Source organism: Akebia trifoliata, chromosome 9 (assembly GCF_017979445.1).
Source record: "Akebia trifoliata isolate Shusen 1 chromosome 9, ASM1797944v1, whole genome shotgun sequence".
Classification (NCBI taxonomy): Eukaryota; Viridiplantae; Streptophyta; class Magnoliopsida; order Ranunculales; family Lardizabalaceae; genus Akebia; species Akebia trifoliata.
In genome coordinates, this window is record NC_141383.1 from 23613459 (window position 1) to 23636331 (window position 22873).

Below are 22873 nucleotides of genomic sequence, written 5' to 3' on the forward strand. Positions count from 1 at the left end.
TGGCCTATTATTGCCTAGGTCCGATAGGAGTGTAAGGCTGGTCTAAGTATGGCCCAAACTCAGCCCAGTGACAGTCCTAACTCTGATACCAAATAATTCAAATCCCTTACTATTAAATTGTTAATAATGTAGGTCACGTGACCTACACCGAAAAGGTAGCTGACTGGGCTTTCTCCTGGATCAAAGCAGATGAGCTCGCCCCATTGATCGGTTGAATCGGGCAGACCCCTGCCTTGGAACGTCAAATGAAATAGGTGGCCGCGCTCGCCCCATTGATCGGTTGAATCGGGCAGACCCCTGCCTTGGAACGTCGAATGAAATAGGTGGCCGCGCTCTTTTGTAAACCCTTTTGATATGATAGGCCCGGCCCCCTTCCCCCTATCCCTTATGTTTAGGAGCGGGATCCGCCCAAGAACGACCAGTCTTGTGGTGGTACGGAAGGCACGGACTCCGCGAACGTCCCGCGCCCTCAGAGAAAGAAAATACAGAAAGTTAAACCTATATCTCTTTACCCTTGGACATAACTTGAATAAATTTTCTAAATAAAGTTGTAATTTAATTTGGTTGAATGTGTCCATCTCATTTTAAGTCCCCTTTAATAAAATATTAACTTCTTAAGGATCTTTTGAAGATTCTTTTAAGAAAAATACTTGAAATACCCTTTTAACTATTTTGCAAAGTATTTTGATCTAAAAATATACCAAAAACCAATTTATTTGGTTATTAATATTTATGTGAAAAATAAAAAATAAATATTTTTATTTATTAAAAGTTATTTATAAATTCAATATAATTTTATTTGACTCGTTTAAGTCGACTTGCTAATTTTTGAGTTGAATAAATTTTGAATTTTAAAATTATGTTATAATTATTAAAAATTATTTATATATTTTAGTAAATCTAACATACATAGATCAAATCAACTTCATGTTGATGATGACCATACTCATCTCTATCATCATATTTTTTGTAATCATCCTCAGTAAGAAATGACCATTATTAAAACATAGGAGTACCTAAAATATTCTCAAATAAACACATTTCTTTAAACCTTAAAAATTGTTAAAATGGTTGTTACAGTATTTTCGTTTCAAAAATTATTTTTAGACTAATATTTGATAAAAATAATACTAAAGAGTTCATATATATTTATAAGGGACTTTTTGATACATATTTTCAAAAAATAGGTCGATGCAATCATTGTCCCTTAAAAAAAAACATTAATCCTCCACCTTCCTCTCATATAACATACTTTTTATAGACCAGCTTTTTTTTTTTTAATCTGTAAAATTAATAGATTAAAAAAAAAAAAAACGTGGTGAAGTTACAAACATCTTAATTGTTGCGACATAAGCCTGGTAAGCTTCCCATTATACAATTGGAATCGTGTCGGTGAATCACTTGGGGCATTGCCCAAAATTGTATGTGCTGGTGTCCCCATTTGCCTTGCTAGCTCGACCACCTCTTCCTCTCTCTCGATCACACTATCGAAGCATATGTACCTTCCAAAGGCCGTGTTTGTCATTGCTTTGAATACGCACACATGTGCCTCTGCCACTCTACCAACATTAGCTGTTGCTAGTAACCCCTTGGCATGCATCTCTTGTGCTCCTGTAGCACTCGTACATTTTAATCAGTCCATGGTGAACGTATTTGGAAGCTTTGAAAATTAGGGGAGAGAAGTATAGGGAGATATCTTAGGCTATAATTTCTTTTATCTTTACTATTATAAGGAGAGAAGGCCGAGTAAAAGTGGTTCGATACCAAAATTTGAATGGGCATAAATGCCCCTATCTTAACATTTAAACTAATATAATCAAAGGTTATTTTGATCAAAGTCAAAGAAATTTGCAATTCCATAACCCTAAATATTAGTTTTTAAACTTATAAAAATATCCTTTTACTATGTAATTTTCAAAGTCACACTTTAACTAATATTTTAAATTACAAATAAACCCTTTAGAGATGTGCCCTTGCACATGCCACCTTCTAGTTAAATTTGATAAATTTCTCTCATCTCATCTGTGGGCATAGTTATTGTGTAAAAATTGAAGCAGCAAAAATAGAAATCGCACACGAACAACAAGAATTTGCTTGGTTAGACCGTGTGCCTACTTCCATGGTCAAAACAAGAACAATCACTATTTTCTTGCCTTAGTTTACAGTCTTAGAAATCTCTACTTATAAAATCAAGAGTTGCTAAATGCATCTATCTCCCCCAAAAACTAGAAGAAATCCTTTAAGAAATATTCTATAATTTTCTTTTAGTAACCTTAAAAAATAGAAACCCCCAAAAATTTGAATACAAGATATTTATACAACATACTGTTCAACCATGCAAATATTGCTGAGCTATGTAGGATTAACTCCAATAGATGATAAACTAAAAGAAATCAATTGAGATGGATTAGGCATGTTCAGAGAAGGCTAATTATAGCCCTTAATAGTTGAAATATTCAAGCTGAATGACTTGAAAGTGTGAGACAAATACTCAAAATAACATGGATGGATGTAGTGAAAGCCGATATGAAATCACTTTCAATAACATAAGACTTGGCTTTGGTTAGAGTGGAATGTCAAAACATAATTTGTTTAGCCGACTCCCAATCTTTGGAATAAGGTTTTGGTGACATTGTTAGAGAAAAATAATCATAGAATTTGTTCTAATTCACGTTAGATTTTTCAAGAAGATATCCAAAATACATAGAAAAATGGATGGGCTTAAGTTAGAGCAAGATAATACCTTTGAGATAAGCGAACGAAGGTGTCGAATTTCTACGACAAAATTCAGACCCAGTAATGAGGCCAGGACAGATTGTTGCTAGCTTCACCTCACTCTCCTCAGCCACTCTCCATGCAGCTTTCTCAGCCATTGTCTTCCCCAATGCAAACCATAGCTGCCATTTTTAAAGTTAAATAACAATAAAATAGATATTAGTCTGTTTAACATATTTCCATGAAATCTAAATGCTAAAAGGAGAATAAATTACCTTCTTATCTCTGCAAACTGATTCTTCGCTCCAACAATTATGGTCAAGAATAGGAGAAAGATCTGATGAGTCATTTTCACGCCAAATACATGCTAAGAGAGATGACGTGAACACACATTTTCGAACAGACTCTGTCCTCTTGCAAGCCTCCATCACATTCTCACTTGCTTTCATTTCTAGTTCTGCCAAGTATTTCTTGTAGAAACAAAGGAGATTTTATTAAGAGAAAACGTTTTCATTCATTGGAGGGCCAATATGCCGGTTTAGATTGTAGAGCAGTTCGTGGGATGTAATCTTCCTACTGTTCGAGGAGACGGCTTGAAGTTCCCCTATAATGCTTTGTGCCTTCGTGAATGTTTCATTGTGCATGAAAAATGGGTAGATGCGATTTTAAACAAAAATTCAAAATAATAGGTTTTGCATGATCAAGACTTTGAAAATGGACGATCACTAAACTCCCCATTTTAAACAAAGTGACACTCTCTCACCATTGAAAGAAACTACAAGTTACTCTTGAAAAAAAAATTATTTAAGAGGATCCGCTTTTAAACTCTCTCCTCCCTTTCTATATGAGAAAATTGATTTTCCCATGTTAGATGTACCACTTTCACACTAGTGGTACAATTTAGCATCCGTATGTTTGCGCAAGAGCATCAACGAGAAAATATTTTTTCGAAGAAAATATGATTAGTTGGTGGATAAGTTCCATGGTTTTAAATCTCGTGAGAGAACACCTCAGTATCGTCCATGAACAAGATAGATAAACATGGTCTCTCACATATGCAAAATCTCGAGTGATAAACGAGTTGACTTGGATGATATTTTGATAATCTTGACTGAATCAATAAAACTCGTCCGAGTCAATCATGAATTGTACATTTTAATGAACATAGTTAATTTTCCATTTTTAGAATTTAAACATTTATTATTTAAATAAAATATAATTTTATAATAAAGCATCTTATAATCTATCTTATTTTATATAAAAAAAATTCATATAAATATATATGAATAAATAATTACAAATGAAAATTTCTACAGGAAAAATCAATAGGCCAAGGCCTATGAATTTTAGAAACCAAAACTCGACGGCCTAGGACTGTTGTAACTTGTGATGTTCCCTATACTTGACAGTTTAGAGTTGTCGAATTTATCTCATCCTCCATTAGTTTGATGATTTCGATTCGTCAAAAGAAAAAATTTGACAATGAAATTTAGACGTCATGGTTTGTCAAATTTTATGAAATTCGATTGGCTTGAACCGTCGAATATGAGTTTTTTTCACGTTGTGCAAGTTAAATTAGGACTGCAACTTGAGCATGCTAACCAAAACTCAACCCGATTGATGGGCGAGCTTGGGCTAGGTTATATGGAAAATGAGTTGAACCTGGACTAGGAAAACTCAACCTGAATTGAATTTGGGTTGCGTTCGTGAAGCTCCGGGCAACTCAATTCAACCCGATGCTATATAAACATATAAATATAATTAAAAAAAAATTAAAAAAAAGGTACTTTTTCCTTTGTAAATAAAATTTTAAAACTAAAGGAAAAAAAATCCTTTTATTGATTTTTTTAAAATATATATTTAAATTTATTATTATATATGTTTAAGCATAGTATTTTATAGATTTTTGAAGGAAGAAAAATGAGTTCAATCCATCCAAAATTGCCTAACTTGAAAATAAAATTAGGTTTGCTCATAAACCCAACACACCTAACCCGCCCACAATTACCTACCTTGGGTCAACTTGATTTTTGAAGTTCAATCTTGGATTGAGCTTGGGTTAATGAACTTTAACTCGATGATCAGATTGAATTGAGCTTGTGTTTACCCTCCAACCCATCCAAGTTGCAACTCCAAGTTCAATGGTTTATCTCGTCCAAGAGAACTTGGTCTCCTCCTTTAATGAGACGAAACATCAAACCAAGATTTGAAATTATATGGAATACTATTTTCTTTATTTGAGATGGGCAAATATTCTCTAACTTGACTCCAAGAAGAAAATGATTTTCTAATCAGATTGGAGAAATATTAATGTCATATTCTCATGATTATCTCTACCCAATTAAACTAAAATCTGTCTTTCACTTTGATATTTTTCCAAAGTGCAATCAAACACTTAGAAGCATATTTGGAGGAACTTTATTTACTCAAGACCATTTTGTAAGGGAATCAGTTCCTTCAAAAAAATACTCTCTCGATGATCATTTGGATTCTTTTCGAGTAAAATGAAAAAATAAAAAAAATCCGAAAGACTATTTTTTTCTAGGATATAAAATTCCAAATATATAAGAAAAAATTGAAGACAAATGATAACTGACTCGAAAAAAATCACTCGAAATTCACTTACTAACATGGATGTGTGCAGGGAACCATGGATCTTTTTCCTTGTGTATCCCTAAGAAAAAGTTCTATGATTCTGTGGACATGTCGGCGAGTAAATTTCGAGTGGCTTTTTGCAAGTTAGGTTATAAGTCATTAGGAGTTACAGAGTAACCAGAGACCCCAGCAGGGTCAGTGAAAGCAGAGGTGTAAAATACTCCATGGCATCCATTAAAGGTTTCACACAAGCTTTCTACATCTTTCACCTTCACAATTAAAGCTGAAACTCTATTACTGTTGTTGTTGTTGCTGCTGTTTTCTCTAGTCTCCCCAAACATCCCCATCTCTCTCAACTTCTCCAATTCTTCTGTACGTAGTTTTATATAATTCAGTGTAATAATAAAATAACAGTTTTGATAATGTAACATTTTTTACTTCAATTAATCTTCCAAATGTCACATTAAAAGGAACAAATGATCATAAAGTTTTTTATGAGAGACTCAATAAATAGAAAATGCCCAAAAAAATCAGTCTTCACCTTATTGTCTAAAAAGCCTTTATTTTTTCCGAAGAAGAACGATCCCTTGGACTGCACGTACAGCTTAGTTAGGAGCCCAGGGTATTTTAAACACCAACTAAATAGTGCCATGCAGGCACTATTCATATTTTATAGGTACAAGACACCGTATTGGATCCTGAGTCTTTTCCAAAATGTCACATCTTTAATATATATGCTAAAAATTTAGATTAAAGATAAAATGTCGAGCAAAAACGTACATGATTTGAACATGATTGACGTGAAAAATACCTAGAATCATATATCTTTTTTCTTGTGTATCTTGAAGAGAAAGATTTATGATTCTGTGTACTTGCCACATCAGCCGCGTATGGTTAAGTGTGCCATTTCATCACAACTCAACTTCAATATGTTTGGTGACCCTTTTTTTTATTTTTATTTTTTTTAATTCATAACTTTTATTAATTCAGGATAATAATCATCTCCAACCCTTGGATTATGGGGGGGGGAAATTTTATTATTTTGTATATAGATTTAAAAAACGAAAAATCAAGTTAGAAATAAACCATTGGTGAGATGAATTGCACCAAAACCAAAGTTTGGAAAAAGATATAGGGAAAAAAAATTCAAGGATTTCTGACAATAAGTTGAAAAGAGATATTTTGATCATTTATTTTTTCTTGTTAATCTCCAATAGAAGATTGTAATCAAGGAGTATGTGAAAAAAAAGGAATGAGTCATAATAATCTGACTACCCCACGTGGCAAACTTAATCCACTACTTGACTTGACATCTTTGAAAATCGTAGATCTTACACTCCTTGAGATACATGGTTCCTTCGAGATATATTTTTATGGGGAAGTGCAGTCATGTATCCCGAGGAGCATAGATCTACAATTCCTTAATTCATCACGTTAGGGTAGTAGATTGAGTTTGCTGCTGGGGATAGTTAGATTATTATGATTCTAAAGGAATATCTGTAAGAATTGTGATAATCTTACTATTCTACATGTCAAACTCAATCAATAATGTGACAAATTCGAAAATCGTAGATCTGTGCTCCTTGCGATACAAAGTTCTCTCGAGATACACTTTTTTATGGGAAAGTGCAGTTGTGTATCCCGAGGAGTGCAGATCTACATTTTTGAACTTTTCACGTCAGAGTAGTCTATTACATTTGCCACGTCGGATAATTCGATTATCACGACTCTATCTGTAATAAGTTGATGAACCAAGCCATCACGCCACCTATATTTAGTTGGTAGAAAGTAAATTTATGAGCAGTTAGGAGTTCGGTTTTTAAGTATTTTTAATACACGTGGCGTCAGGGCATTAACTAATCAACAGAAAATTCGTACTCTTAGACCACCAAAGCTAATAGCTAGGAAGGAAATCTGTGCTTTTCCTCAACTCTCAGCGTATGCTGATGGAGAACCACAGACGTCGCTTGAGATGAGAAAAAGACTCAGGAACTAATGGACCAATACGATGTTCCGTTCCTATAAAATAGAATTAGGTGTCTACGTGGCATGTTTTAGTTGGTGTTTAAAACAATTCGGGCTCCTAACCAAGCCGTTCAAGCAGCCCAATGCATTTGTTTACTAATCAAATTATGCCACGTAGACACCGTTCTTATATATCGAAACAGGACACCCTATTGGATCGAAAAATTCCTTCGAATAGAAAGGATAAATTATAAATAATAAATAATAAATATAATCACCTTCGTTGTCGACTAAGATTCGAACAAAGTATCCACGATCCAAGAGAAGGTTCACGATAGCGAGACCCAAGAAAGAAACACCACTGGTGACACAAACCAATCTGTTTTCTTCTTCTTCATCTTCTTCTTTTTCTTCCTCCCCTTTTGTTCTACTCTGCAAATTACCGTCGCACCCTCGACCACAAAACTTCTCTAAGGTTTTCACCTTGGTCTCATGAGTCTTGGGTACGATCTCCATCTCCTTAAGACCAAAGACTAGCCGACACATGTGGAAGAACTTCTTCTTCTTCTCTATGAGTGGATTGCGAATTTGACAATATGAATTTATAGCAGAGAAGAGAGAGGGTGAGCAAGGGAGTCATAGATATAGTCACCAACTTTTTAGTTATTGACTTATTGGTTATTTAGATACGCCCCTCTATGTTTGTTTTGATCATATTAGAGATACACCCTTATGTTTTTAAACTAATGACATACCTCCCTTGACCTAAGTTTTGAATGAGTTTGACTAATGTTAAATTACTTAAGGGTTGAACATGAGGGCATTTAGGTTATTTACAATATTGATCTCCCAAAGAAGACCTAGGTCAAAGTCACGTATCATCTGTTTGAGGACATAGGTGGATATTTCTAGTAGGACTTTTCTAACCTCAACCCACTCCATCAATATGACTTAGAATTTCAAGAAAAAACATAGATTTTCCAAAGATTAGTTCGATCTTCTAGGGATTAACACCATTTTTCCTAAGGACAGGAGTGGAATTAGGATTTTCTTGTAGTGAGGGTAAACTATAGTTGCTCAATAAGGTTGAATAATATGAACATCAGTGGTTTTGAGGTGAAAATTCATGGGTTTTTAATTAGAGATTGTAGAAAAGGGTATTTAGATTATTTCTTATTAGTCTATGAGAAAAGCTTTAAGTCAATGATCAATGTCATCTAAGAGTAGGAGGTGATTGCCAAATATTAATCAAGTAGAAGGGTTCTAATATACCCAAAAACTTGTGTGTGTGTGTGTGTGGGGGGGGGGGGGGGGATTCAAAATATATCAAATTCTCAAGATGAAAATCCTTTTTTTATTTTTAAACTATATAGAGGTAAGCTATAAATCTGTCCATTCCTAAGGATAGATTTTTATTTGGAGTCTCTAACATCCCAACCGTCAGGAGAGCCTCAACCGATGGATTGAGAGAAGGAAATTCAAAATATATCAAATTCTTAAGAGGAAAATCTATATATTTTTTTAAACTGTATGGGGGTAAGCTGTAAATCCGCCCATAACTAAGGATAGATTTTTATTTGGAATCTCTAACATCCCAACCGTCAGGAGAGCCTCAACCTATGGATTGAGGGTAGTCTTTTCCTCACTAATATTGACTAAAGAGTCTTGATTGTGTACTCCAGAGTGAAGGACTGAAACCTTCATCCCACATGAGCCCCAAGGTTAGAAATTAATGTCTAAAATATCCCTTTTTCCTAATTTCTTTGGATTGTGGTTTACATAACATCTATTGGGGAGTGAGAGAAAGGTTTCAATCCTCCACTGAGGGGGAATGAATCCGAACTCTTGACCAAAACTTGCTATATGTCTCTCAAGGTGTTTGTGAAGGAAAATGGTGAACTCGTTTTCTTGACATAGACAACCTTAGATTTCTTTCTTTGTATCTCGAGGAAAGAAATTTATGATTCTTTGCCACGTCAGCACAATGTTGAAGGCAATCTTCAAGGAAAATTCAAAATATATCAAATTCTCAAGAGGAAAATCTATATTTTTTTTTTAACTGTATGGGGGCAAGTTGTAAATCCGCCCTTACCTAAGGATAGGTTTTTATTTGGAATCTCTAACATCCCAACCATCAGGAGAGCCTCAACCTATGGATTGAGGGTAGTCTTTTCCTCACTAATATTGACTAAAGAGTCCTGATTGTGTACACCAAAGTGGAGGATTGAAACCCTCCTCCCACACTTAAAACATGCCACATGAGCCCCAAGGTTAGAAATTAATGTCTAAAATATCCATTTTTCCTAATTTCTTTGGATTGTGGTTTACATGACATATATTGGGGTGTGAGAGAAATGTTTCAATCCTCCACCGAGTGGGTATGAATCCAAACTCTTGACCAAAACTTGCTATATGTCTCTCAAGGTGTTTGTGAAGGAAAATGGTGAACTCGCTTCCTTGACATAGACAACCATAGATTTCTTTCCTTGTATCCTGAGGAAAGAAATCTATGATTCTCTACCACGTCAGCACATTGTTGAAGGCAATCTTGAAGGAAATTAGTTTAGAACAACTCTTTTGTGAATATTTGAAATACCCTATATGATTAAACTTAAGGAGTGACTATTTGTTGATCACCCAGATTCAATAGTAGTCACACACTTGTTTTTTTTTTAAAAACTCAACACTCCTTTCGAATAATTGCTCTCCAACAAAAATTCTACGAAGAGAAATTCGTTGACTTGTATCTCAAGGAAAATATTTATGTTTTCATTCACACTTCCACGTAGTTCATTGTCTAACGCAGTGTCCTTCATTATCACCTTAGCATTTTCCATATATATATATATATATATATACAGAGAGAGAGAGAGAGAGAGAGAGAGAGAGAGAGAGTTTGCATTGCTTAAAGATCAGGTGGCACTCAAGTCCAACATGTTGGGCCCACAGGTCTACGTAGCTCTACCTATATTACCTAATTATTGAATTCGTTTCACTTGCGTGTAGCCAGTTCTAGAATCTTGGCATAATTTCAACTTGAATTTATGTTGGTAACTTACCTTCTTTCAGGTAGAATTTTAGTATTCGTAGACCAATTAGATCTGTTCGATGAGATCGATAGGTTTTTCTTTGATAAAGTAAGATGGTTTGTCTGCCATTGAAAAAGAAAAGAAGTTGCTGGATCTAATAATGATGATGAAATCATGCTGACGACAAAATGACATAGCTATCGTTGGATCATTGCTAAATATTCGGCCAAATAAACAAAAAAAAAATAGTTCTGTAATTTAAAATCAAGTTTGAATCAATGTCTTAAAAACTGAACCAATGATTAAACCAAGAGTATGTCAAATTTATTGGACTGGTTTGTGTTTATTTAAAAGAGTCCTCATAATATGACTCGCCAGGTGACATACACAATTGACTCATTGAGGTGGTCAGGCTCGGGAGTCGTAGTTCTGTATGTCTCAGGATACACAACTCCCTCGTGATACACTTTTTTGTGAGAAATTGCAATCATGTATCCCTAGATGTACATATCTACAATTCCTAAACTTGTCATGTTAAAGGAGTTGATTGAGTATGCCACCTTGCAAGTCATATTATCACGATTCTATTTAAAAACTTAAAATATGTTTAGAGTTTTCTTTAAGGGATTGACTAGTTACACACCACCTATTGTCAATTGCATTCCATCACTTAAAAATTTCCTTTTACAGTCCATTTAGATGATTACACTCCAAAAATAATCTAAAAAATGAAGGACTTTTTCTTTTCTAAATAAATTTTCTTCTTCTCCCACGATACCTCTAGACATTATTGTTGGTTCAATAATTTTTGCAAATACTTGACTATTTTGAAACCATGTTTACTACGTTGTATGTTTCGAAATATTATTGTTTGAAATACTTTGATTAAAAAGAGAACATGAACATAATGAATCACGGAAAAAATAGAGCATGAGCGTAGATCATGAGCGAAGTAGAGTACAAGTAAAGAAACAAAAAATTGTAGTAAGACGAATAAGCCTTAAACGCTTGAAAGTTATGAATTGAAATGCAATCATTAGGTTAAAAAAGAGGTTATGAAAAGAGATTTTTTAAAAGGTTTGTGTGCAACCTGTAAAAAATGGTGCGCAACTAGTTGATCTCCATCTTAAATTACCTTTAATTATATTCATAAAAGAGGTTAAAAAAAAAATGTTAAAGCCTATGAGCCTAAATCTTCCTTAAAAACCGGCTTGCAAGGAGAGTTATACATTGCACATCCCACTAATATATCTCGGCAATATGGAACTATTCTAACACTCTTGATTAGTATCAGGACTAGAGACACTCGATTCTCCCTTGCCACGTAGGGTTGGAGATACTAACTCAACCCATCCTTGAGGTACACCCGCTTTGATACCATATTAAGGCCCATGGGCTTAACTCTTCCTTGAAAACCGGCTTGCAAGGAGAGGGTTGCGCTCACTTTATACATTGCACATCCCAGTAGTACCCTGACCATGTGGGACTACTCTAATAAAAAAAATTGTTTATTAGTAATCGATTTTATAATGAAAACCGGTGGAATCTAGTCTAATCATAGGTTCGGTCTGGTTTTTAGAACATTGGTTAAAACTTGAAATTTCAAAGACAACGCGATGCAGTTGTTGTCGTGATTTTAAAACGTGTCCCAAACTGTGATTACTCAAGTCATTCTGAGCGAGATGGTCATTTTAAATTGCGTATGACATTGACTCATCCAGGATTCGACTTCACTGCTCCGAATTTTGGAAAAAAATGGCTGAATCAACCAAGTTTTTGTATTTTTCGATATCAAATATTAATTTTTTATTATAAATTTAAATAATTATTATCTGTATAAAAAATAGTGTTGTGATTGAGCATGGACTCATCAACCTTATTATAAGAAAACTATACTTAAGACATGATGAGTATCTCGTGTTAGTGGGTTGGAATAGCTCAGATGAGGTATAAACAGCTTGTTCTTAATTGGGCGTTAATGTAGCCCAAACCCACTTACACGGGCCTTTCAAAAATGTCAACAGAATTGACCATGAGCCAATCTCATTTGGGCCAATTTTGCGATGGGGACTGCTGTTTGCTATGATAGGGTCCAAGAGGGAGTATAAACGGGCCGGGCTGACCCAAGGACATGCACCCTTAGCCCAACTTTCAAAGTAAATTGGACTAGATTGGCCACTGCTCGAAATAATGATGGGCTTTATATTCTTTCCCATAAAACCTTAACTTGCAACTAAAGTTAAAGCATTTCTTGGTTTTTGAACGACTGATTGTGGATTTATTGATAAAATTAGTTTTTTTTTTCTTAAACAGTTCTGATTCTCAATTTTTATAGGTTTAGATTCTCAATCGGTTGGGTTCCAAAAGTCCTGATTCTGATCTATTCCCACAAAAAGGGATCCAAAAAGTGGTTTTTAATTTCTGATTTCGGTTTCAATTGGCACCAATTGATCCCTCCTTATTTCTCTATTTCTTTTGTTTTCTAATTTTTTTTTCTTAAAAAAACACTAATCTAAGCCTGGCTAAGGCTACAAATTTGACTCCAAAAAGATACGCTGAGCTTGCATTTAATGATCTTTTCGAAGACTTAGCCCAAGCCACTTAATATATGGGTGGATCCAGCCATTACCCTTTTTTTTTTCAATCGAGGTATCTGAGCCACTTAGAACACTTGACTAATCCTCAAGGCATGTGATGTCCCCCCCAATACGCACCAAGTAACTTTTGGGATAAATCCTTGAGGGTGGCCCCTCACGCGCACCAATGCTGACGTATGTCGTTCCATCGATCAAATGAACTTTGAATCTCCATTATATGTTAGGAATCAATAACTTTAAAGGTCGTACAATATCATATAGTCGGAATCGATGACTTTAAAGATTCATAGCTTTTTCTTTCCATCTTTTGAAGAAAATTTAGTATTGTAAACATGTTATATTCACTTAAATATCATAATATCACCCTTATATATACATGAAATGGATCCTACATTAAAAAATATAAAGATTGAGTATTGACGAAGGAATACTAAAAGTTTTTTTTTTCTTTTGCTAAAGAGTCTAGCATCTTTCTCATCACCTTTTTGTTCATTATTAACCATTTATTTAAAATAAAATTAAAAGAATTAAACTTTGCAGACCGCACGAGTTAGTGGCCGGTCCATCCAACCATCCTTTTTTCGATTGCGATGAATACTAAAATACATGTCTTGCCCATAATATTATTCTAGATTGTTTTCCTTGGAAAATGAGATTTGTAAGTATAAACTCATGTAATCTAATTTTTTAGAGAGTCATGCTGGAGTGACCTTAAGTTAGAATCTCATATCGCACTTCTTGATGTGAAAGTAGATAGGAACCGTAGATGCTTTTAATTTTCACTTGTATCTCAATGAAAAGCATCTATGGTTCCTATTCACTTTCACGTCAAGAAGTGCGATATGAGATTCTAGCTTGAAGTCACTTCAACATTATTCTTTTTTTAAATGTTAACCATCCACTATTTCATTAAGAATAATGCTGCTGCAGTGACCTCAGGTTGGAACCTCAAATCACACTTCTTGACGTGAAAGTGTATCGGAACCATATATGCTTTTCATCGAGATACAAGTGAAAAAGTATGTAGGGTTCCTATCCACTTTCACCTCAAGAAGTGTGATATGAGGTTCCAACTTGAGGTCACTCCAACATGACTCTTTCATCAATCAAGGTAATTTTTATTTCCTTCCATTTTTTTTAGATGAGGCATATAGAATACTTCTAAGAGTTGTGATAATTGACACCCCCTCTCTAACACAAGCCCCCCATCACAGAATCGTAGATCATTTGCCTTAGGATATACAAGAAAAGGATTTATGATAATGCATATCCCGAGGCAAATGATCTACAGTTTTGTAATGGGAGCGTTACAAAATCATTACACTACTCTCTAAGACAATTGTGGAAGTCATTTTCTTGGTGTCGATATAAATTTTGTGTCAATTAGAGGGTCAAAGTGAAACCCATGCCTTCTCCTCGTCGATACTTCAGGTTCAAAGTTCCATTCATCCAAACAATTTATTTCTATGGCCTTACTCTTGGATTTTCCATCGATGGTTGGGTTTGAACAAATTCCATATTTGAATGAGCATGGCCCACTTGATCATTCACAATTTTATTATTCTAAATAACCAATAAAGATGATTTTTTTATATATATTATATATTCGAGGAATTTTAGAAGTATAATTCAATTCAGATTATGTTCTTTCTTTTCTTGTGTCGATGGTAACTTGGTCTCGAAGACAAGCACCCACCAACACATGTGCCACCACTTGACTCACCAAAAGGCCTTGTTCTCTCTCTTTTTTATTCTCCTTTTTATACTCTTTAAATTCCTCCTTTTTTTTCTTTTTTTTTTATCACCCACGGTGTCGTTTAGTGAAGGAATTTATAGTATAGGATCAATTAAAACATAAGTGTAATGTTTGAGATACCCATGTTTTCAAATTGATAACATGCCCCCTTGACTTCTTGGTCAAAGAATTTAAAGTAGGATAACTTGAAAAAACTTAGGTGCATCAAAGAATCAAGAAAATTTTTATTTATGTAGGGGTCGACTAGTTGCACACCACCCACTACCAATTGCACCTCATTTAGATAATTGCACTCAAATAAAGAAAAATATTGTACTCCTTTGTTTGTTGATTTTTATTTTTTGTTTTTCAATCATGCTCAAATAAATTATTGTTGGTTCAATATATTTTATAGAAAACACTTGATTGTATAACAAGTATGTTTACAATTTACACAAGAAGGTGAATAATCCTAAATCTTAATGTTATTACTAATAAAATGCAATTAATAGGTTAAAAAAAATGGTTATTTTCCAAGGTTGGTGTGCAACTAATTGGTCCCATTTATGTATCGGGGTCATGTATTGGTAAATGTTTGAGATACCCAGGTTTTTTTAGTGATAATATTATTCTATGGTCTCTCTCTACACTGCAATAATAATAATAAAATCACGTAAATACATTCATCTTCAACCTATGATTACAGCTCATGATTTTTCTCCCTGCAAACCCTTCACATGGGATATGTTTTTTATTCCAATTTTCAATCTTGAGATTCTTTCTCTTTAGACTTCAAACTTGAAGCATGAGGCAAGACTTTCGGAAAGAAAAAAAATTCTTCGTGAATTTTTCTCCTCAAAATTGTCATCTAAAATAAAGACTTTTACCTTAAGATCTCCTCCAACCCTTAAATTTCAAGTGCAAGATATCAGGAAATAGCAAATGGTAGATTTGTTAGTAGAAAAATCAAGGATTTTCTAAAGGAATTGATGTCAAAGACGAAGATAATGATTGGAGACGAGGTTGAATAGTTAAAATAAGGGTAAATTATATTTTGACCCCCAGTAGTTTGGTAATTCCTTGTTGACCCCCTAACATGTTAACATTTTGCACTTACCTTGCTTTTTTACATTGTGTTGAAATTCATGCTATTTTACCCACTTATTTTATCTTCTTTTTTGTATACAAAATAATTAAATTATAAAATTATAAAATTATAAAAATGTCTCTATCTAAACTTTCACAAGTAAACCCATTTTTTCACATGAAAATTATTTTGCTTATAAAAAAGAATAATATTATTAAAAGGCTAAAATTATATTTACAAAAAGTAAAAGAAAAAAATCATTTTTAACTGTTTGGACGACGACAAGTATATGAAAAGGGGGTAAATGAATCCACTAGATAATTATAAGGCAGGTAAGTCCAACTGTCAAAACATTAAGGGATCAACAAGAAATTATGCCAAATCAAAGGGTTCAAAGTTTAATTTACTAAAGACATTGAAGAACTTGGACATGATGGGTTTTCGGGAGAGAAGATCATCAAGGGTTTTAGGCTTCATTTTTAAGATGGGTGCATTTAAGATCATTACATAAAAGTCTTTAAAAGATTGAGGTAGGGGGTATTTCTTTAATTTGAAAATACAATGGCATTTCAAATATTCATCAAAATTTGGAGGGCTTATCTAGAATCCTCAAAATACAATAGAAAATATAATTTAGACAACTTTTGAGAGAAGTAACGGCGGTGTTTAAGATTTGAGAGAGACAGCGAGACAGACAGGTCACGCAACACAACAAGCGAACAAGACGTACGTATCTGCTTTGGTGGTTCTCACACGCATTAACCGCGTTAACAGTTATCTCCGCCTAACTGCCCCGAAAAGCTCTTGTTGGTCTTCGATAAGGAGAACTTTATCATAATTTTTATATAGCCATCATTAATGCCGCGTATATTGCCGGAAAATATCTGAAATATTATTCTACCCCTAAAAATACTACCATCCTATCTCACCAAGGAGGGTAATTGAAGAAAGATGTCCTCTGAGTTCAAAATGACATACATACCCCTTAGATAGTTAATTTTAATAAATAAAATATTTATTTGAATGACTTTTTCATTGATGATGATAGATTTTAGGGTAAAATCAATAGTTTTAGAAAAAATTAAATAAGTTCAAAATATTTTACCAAAATAATCAAGTATTTTGTTAAAATTATTGGTCCGGTCATATATTTTAAGTATGAATAATGATTTTCTGATGCCCCTCCAACATACGCTCTCACCACAGAATCGTAGATCATTTGCCTCGGGATACATAGAACATGAAATCTTTTTCTTGTGTGTCCCAAGCCAAATAATCTATGATTGTATGATGGGAGCGTATGTTGAGGGTAAACATCTACTATAATGACATTAAACTCAATTACTCCCCCTCCCTCTGAAATTCATACAAATAAATTGATCTTTTTCATAAAAGGATATGCATGTTGCTGAACTAATCTTTATGTCCTTATTTTCAATCTAAAGTAAATCCTAAATATGATTCAATATTTTTTTTTAATTTTTTGTTAAAAAGGATATGATAAATAAAATTATAAATGTGATTAATAGTAAATACTCATTTTGATAAAAATAAATAAATACCAGATTAGATGCATAACTCCTTTGATATATATTTTAATGGGCCCTAAGGACACACTTTAAGATGCCCTAAAAAAATTTCTACAGAAAAATACCCTTAAATACTTGTTTAAAAAGTTGTTTGAACGCATCTAATTAACACATTAACTATTATTTATAACCCTAATCCCAGGTTACTTCAGTGGAGGAATGGAGAACTTGGGGTGAAGACATTTTTGGCATTTGTCCAACTCCTGGAGATATTTTCGATACTAGAAAATACTTTGGAAGTCCTAATAAGTTGTACATATTTTTTATCAAGAAAATCCTATGATTAATATAATTTCATCAATAAGAAACTTTTATTGTCTCTCTTGAAAATAAGATATTTTTTTTGAATAAAGTAACTCTTGATTTTGTATTTTATTTTATTGCATATTTATTTTATGTATTCATCGTTTGAATCATAGGGTATTTGAATAATCCAACAAAAAAATAAAATAATCCAACTAGCCTTATTACGTCTCATCCACCATAAAAAAAAAAAAAAGAAACATCGTGATTCGTATTTTATGCATCTCAAGGTCTTTTTAACGATTGATGAGACTTAGTAAGGCATTTTCCCTTGCTATCCTAATAAGGAAAGGGTTTCTCTTTAACAAAAGAACCATGATTTTTTGACGCAATTGTGACAGACACACGCCCCTTGATTTGGCATTGATTAGAATCATAGATTTTTTACTCTTGGGAAACACTGCTATGCATCCCCATAAATATGTGCAATTGTATATCCTAAAGAAAAATCTATGCTTCTAGCACATGTTATGTCAAGGGCGTATGTTTGATGGGGTTTCATAAAATCATTATTCCTAACGAATCCTATTCCAAAAAGCAAACATGCATGACTATTTTGGTATTTTCCCTACAAACAAGGGACTTTGTTAACGTGTGCGGCACACGTGAAATAGCAATAACTACACTTTAAAAATTGGATTTTATACCGAAAATATCCTTAAAAAAATTAGTTTTACCAAAATACCATCATACCAATTTTCAAAGTATATTTATTTTACTTCAACGTGTGCAGTAAGTGTACACGTTGGCAAGACCCACAAAGAAGAAAAAACAAAGGGTGATTTAGACATACCCCTATATTTTTTAAATACTTAAGAGACCCTTTTATATTTTAAAACTGATGACATGCATCCCTTGACTTTTGTCTTCTAAATATATTATAAGAAAAAACTCAAATGCTTTCATTTTTAATTACTAGACAAAAACTCAGATTTTTCTTCCCTAAAATCAATTATTTTCAAGTTCTTCAACTGCAAGATACCTTTAATCTATCCAATCTTATTTTCATCCATCATTTTCTATTTTACCTCTTTTAGTAAAATATCTTAAAATTTTCTCTCTAAAATGTCATAATTTTGTAATTTGTACTTCCTCTAAAATTGTATCTTGCCTTGATATTTGAACGATGAAGATTTGAAGTAGATTCAATCTTAAAATAAATTAAAGTTAAAATTTGTATCCAAAAGAAGTTGAAGATGACTGATTTGGAGAAGAAAAATCTGAAATTTTTGCTAGAGATTAAATATGTGGGCATTAGAGTATTTTCCTCTTAATCAATTTAAAAAACTGAGGTCAAGTGATGCATGTCATCAGTTTCGAAATAAAGGGGGCGTATTTATAATATCCATAAAAACATAGGGGGGTAGATCTAAATCACCCAAAAGTTGAAGTCGGTTAAAACTTCTAAACACCCCCCACAAGGCCACGACCTCATCCTATCTCATTGAAAACAGTCGGCACGAAACAAGTAGCGGTCCTCACCGCCACGAAAACAATTTGCGAGGCGGCTATAAGAACCATTCAAACCCTTTCTCTTCCTCTCCAAGAAATTCTTTCCCTCCAACCAAATCTCTCTCCTTTGACTTCTCTCCAACCTTTAAAATCTTCCAAATTCAAAGCTTCAAACAGGTTTTATTTCCATCTTCTCCATTGAGCTTCAATTTTTAGATTACTGATTAAGTTTCAGAAACTCATTAAGTTTCCTCATTTCTGATCTTTTTTTTTTTAATACAGATTCTTGATGTTTGGGTATCAAAGGGCGTAATTCTGTTTTTAATCATCGATTTGTAGATTGGGTTTATTCGTTTTTCCTTTAATGAATTCGATTCCAACAATGGAGAAACACATAACGAAGCGTAGATCACCAGTTCTGAGTGTAGAACACATTACTAACGGTAGGCGTAAGGGTTTACTAACAGAGAAATCAAGAAAAAATAGGTTAAATAAACAGAGGGAAGAAGATACTTATATTAGTTCAGGATTGGAGACTACTCATTATCAAGAAATGTCGATTTCTGATTCTGAAAGTAGTAATTCGAATTCGAATTCATATTCAAATTCAAATTCAAGGAAACAAACTGGGTTTTTTAGTGGTGAAAATGGGTTGGTTAGATTGGGAGAAGAAGACAAAGATTTCAACATCATCAAGAAGAATTTTCTTTCTGGAATGGGTTCTTTTGGATCGCATACCAGCGTGGTCTCTGTACATAAGAATCGGTTTTCTAGTTTATCGGGGCAAGCCCGATCGCAATCATTTAGGATTTTTTCCGAGGCAACAGCGAAAAAATGCAGCAGTGGCAGTGCTAATGTTAAATTTGCTTGGTATGGTTCTTCTAAGAATGAGATCGACAGTATCATTAATCATGGTTTTGGTCAATGTCGAAGACCTGACAATGGCGGATTGTTTGGTTCCGGGGTCTATCTTTCGCCCGAAGGTCATTCGCTTGATGGGTATTGTTTTCTTCTTTGATTCATGATTTGGTTTTTTGTTTATTTTGTCCTTGAAATTAACTCCTTTTTTTGGCTTCAAAAGAGTAACAAATTGTGTTTTTTTAATTATGAATTTTCAGAGCAATATCTTCTATTATCGATGAAAGCGGGTTACAACATGTGTTGCTTTGTCGTGTAATCTTGGGAAATATGGAGGTCGTTCGCTCTGGTTCCGAACAATTTCATCCGAGTTCCGAGGAATTTGATTCTGGGGTAGATAATTTGATATCTCCTAAGAGGTATATAGTTTGGAGCACACATATGAACACCCATATTTTGCCAGAATACCTTATAAGCTTCAAGGCTCCTTCTATCTTGGAAGGTTAGTAATTCAACATCACAAATAGGTGTGTTTTTAAGTCTAGATTATCTTAAAATGTTGGTACTCATCAACTATTTGTTTTTGTCTAATTGTTTAGGATTTTCGAGAATACAAGAGGAATTGAGAAAACCCAAGTCAGCTTGGTTGCCATTTCCGACTCTGATATCACAACTTGCAAAGTTCTTACCTCCTAATACCATCGATTTGATCGAGAAATATCACAGTGATTACCGAGTAAGTACATTTGACATTATATATGATCATAAAGTATTATGAAGATAACGTATAATTTGCTTTTGGTATTAAGATCTTGTGCAAATTTTTTTTATAGGAAAAGAAAATTGCACGACAGTATCTGATACAACGATTGAGACAAATAGCGGGAGACAAGTTGCTAATTACAGTAATTCAATCTTTTCAAGGAAAGGTGCGAGTTATTATCATGAAATAGATGGTTTCTTGTTGTTGATAACATTCATACTTTATTTTATCCGAACGTTTGCATCTAGATTTTGTTGACACTGAAAGCGTTGTGATACTAAGGATGAAAAATTTTCCAATCTTAATAAAACTTAGCACAGCACTAGTACCTCGAATGAACTGTAATTCCGACTTTTAAGTAAATAACATCATTAGGATATATTGATAGAAATTAGAAATTTGATGAAATTCCCTTTTCTTGTGTTGGTTGCTGATTCTAGTAGCAACAAATGAACAACTTGATATACCCTTTTATCGTCGGTTTAAGTCCAGCTTACCCTTCAAAGGAAAAAAAACCTTCCCCACTATTTGTTGACAAACCATTTACCCCAAAAGACCGATCTAATGGGGAAGGCACAACTATGAATATACGAGGGTCATGGGTCGAACTAGGGCACGATACACGAGCACGTGATACTCGGGAACAGAGGCAGATGACACAACACTCAACACTCCCCCTTACCCATGAGGGTGAAAAATTCCTTCAAGGAGACATGAATCTATGACCTATACGAACCTAGCGCTCTGATACCATGTTGACGAACCATTTACCCCAAAAGACCGATCTAATGAGGAAGGCGCAACTATGAATATAAGAGGGTCATGGGTCGAACTGGGGTACGGTACGTGAGCACGTGATTCCTGGGAGCAGAGGCGGATAACACAACTCTCAACACTCTTCTCCCTATTTCCAGTCAAGAGTTGCCCTCCATATGAAAGCTGTGGCGGTGCTCTCTTAATTTTTAGTTATCTATCATATTTGTGTTCTATGAAGGAATGATAAGAATGTTCACCAAATGCTTTTGTACTGATTAAATTCATGAATTGTGCTCTCTTTGGATTGATTCTATCTTTATTTCACTTTTCATGTCCACAAGTTTTGAACATGTTAACCTTAATGTCTTGTTTGTTTGTGTGTCTTCAGAAACTAGAATCAACAGCTGATACGCTTCAACCCCACACAAAGCAAGTTCAAACTAGTTTGAGTTGTTCTCCGCCTTCAAGTCCCTAATTATACATAACGAAGAAGATGACAATGTGGCGTTCTGACTTCTTATAAGATTTGTTACATTGCAGCAACAAGGTTGAGTACCTGAGGATACTCCTACTTCGTTCTCTAAAAGGAGTGCAATTCGGTGAAATGAAGTTGGAATTATAGGGGACTTTAAAGCTTGTTGTTCCTTTACAAGGGAAAATGGCATAAGTTGTGAACACAAAGCCAGGTCCATGAGCATTGTTTTTGTTTTGTTTTTGTCTGGTTGTTTTGGCAATTGGGGCCTCTTTCTAATACTTGTGTACTGAATATATCAAATATCAATGAATGGGTTTTAATTGAGTTGGAAATTTAATTGTAATATACATCTTGCTGTTAAGTTACAGATTATATGATTCATTAGTAGAGTTGCACCAATATTTTTACTAGACCCTAGAACTTAGTGTGGTACAAAATCTCGATCCGGCCTTTAGTGCCCCGTTCATCTATGATATGGAATTGGAATTGGTTACTTCTTGTGTCATCAATTAAGTTGGTTGAAAATCTGGCAGAATACAGGATAATGATTGGGAAAATTACTTACATTTGCCTTCAAATGAACCCTTATTCACAGAGTTTTGGATACTTTCAGGCGACCAATTGCATAGTGCCAATGATTGCCTTCTTCTACCAAGTTCCCTGACGTTTCGAAAAGTGTTTAGTTCGAAAACGCAATTTATTTATCATATTTTTCCCTGAAAACCCTGTCTCCCCTCAGAATTTGTATACCGGACAAGAGACGGCCTTGGTCAACTGCCTCTGAAACATAAAGCAATTAGAGGTTTCAGGAGTTTTGAGGACTCGACATGAAAGGAACTACAATGTTCGATCACAATGAACATAAAAAAGATACAAATATTTGAATGCATTCCCTTAGGTGCTTTTCAACAAGCAAACAATAGTTTAGACCATATCTAGATTGGGTCGATCATG

At 34.1% G+C, this 22873-nt stretch overlaps 2 protein-coding genes across 5 annotated transcripts; one reads left to right on the top strand and one right to left on the bottom strand.

Annotated features, from left to right (window-relative positions):
• Nucleotides 1-1175: 1175 nt before the first annotated feature.
• LOC147394830 (cinnamoyl-CoA reductase-like SNL6) lies at nucleotides 1176-7887 on the bottom strand. 4 transcript variants are annotated; one of them, XM_086454758.1, is made up of 6 exons: nucleotides 7554-7887; nucleotides 5852-5902; nucleotides 5481-5680; nucleotides 2991-3185; nucleotides 2744-2897; nucleotides 1176-1611 (listed from the first exon to the last, which is right to left on the bottom strand). In XM_086454758.1, the coding sequence occupies exons 3-6, from the start codon at nucleotides 5655-5657 to the stop codon at nucleotides 1325-1327; spliced, it is 813 nt and encodes a 270-aa protein (XP_086310884.1). In that variant the 5' UTR covers nucleotides 5658-5680; nucleotides 5852-5902; nucleotides 7554-7887; the 3' UTR covers nucleotides 1176-1324. The 4 variants fall into 4 exon arrangements, with proteins under 4 accessions (XP_086310884.1, XP_086310885.1, XP_086310882.1 ...); XM_086454759.1 differs by having other exon boundaries at nucleotides 5852-6014; XM_086454756.1 differs by lacking the exon at nucleotides 5852-5902 and having other exon boundaries at nucleotides 5481-5677.
• Nucleotides 7888-19085: 11198 nt separating this feature from the next.
• Nucleotides 19086-22256, top strand: LOC147394831 (putative inactive poly [ADP-ribose] polymerase SRO5). The gene is made up of 6 exons (XM_086453727.1): nucleotides 19086-19244; nucleotides 19350-20066; nucleotides 20186-20427; nucleotides 20525-20661; nucleotides 20759-20854; nucleotides 21833-22256. The coding sequence occupies exons 2-6, from the start codon at nucleotides 19432-19434 to the stop codon at nucleotides 21917-21919; spliced, it is 1197 nt and encodes a 398-aa protein (XP_086309853.1). The 5' UTR covers nucleotides 19086-19244; nucleotides 19350-19431; the 3' UTR covers nucleotides 21920-22256.
• Nucleotides 22257-22873: the final 617 nt, after the last annotated feature.

What these genes read in the sequence shown, in the direction of transcription:
- LOC147394830 (XM_086454755.1), bottom strand. Translation starts at nt 7,821, where the DNA reads ATGTGTCGGCTAGTCTTTGGTCTTAAGGAGATGGAGATCGTACCCAAG. An exon ending in CAGTTTGCAGAGATAAGAAG is followed by an intron (nt 2,898 to 2,990) that starts GTAATTTATTCT and finishes TAAAAATGGCAG; the next exon opens with CTATGGTTTGCATTGGGGAA. An exon ending in TTCGTTCGCTTATCTCAAAG is followed by an intron (nt 1,612 to 2,743) that starts GTATTATCTTGC and finishes CGAGTGCTACAG; the next exon opens with GAGCACAAGAGATGCATGCC.
- LOC147394831 (XM_086453727.1), top strand. Translation starts at nt 19,432, where the DNA reads ATGAATTCGATTCCAACAATGGAGAAACACATAACGAAGCGTAGATCA. An exon ending in GGCTCCTTCTATCTTGGAAG is followed by an intron (nt 20,428 to 20,524) that starts GTTAGTAATTCA and finishes CTAATTGTTTAG; the next exon opens with GATTTTCGAGAATACAAGAG. An exon ending in TTCAATCTTTTCAAGGAAAG is followed by an intron (nt 20,855 to 21,832) that starts GTGCGAGTTATT and finishes GTGTGTCTTCAG; the next exon opens with AAACTAGAATCAACAGCTGA.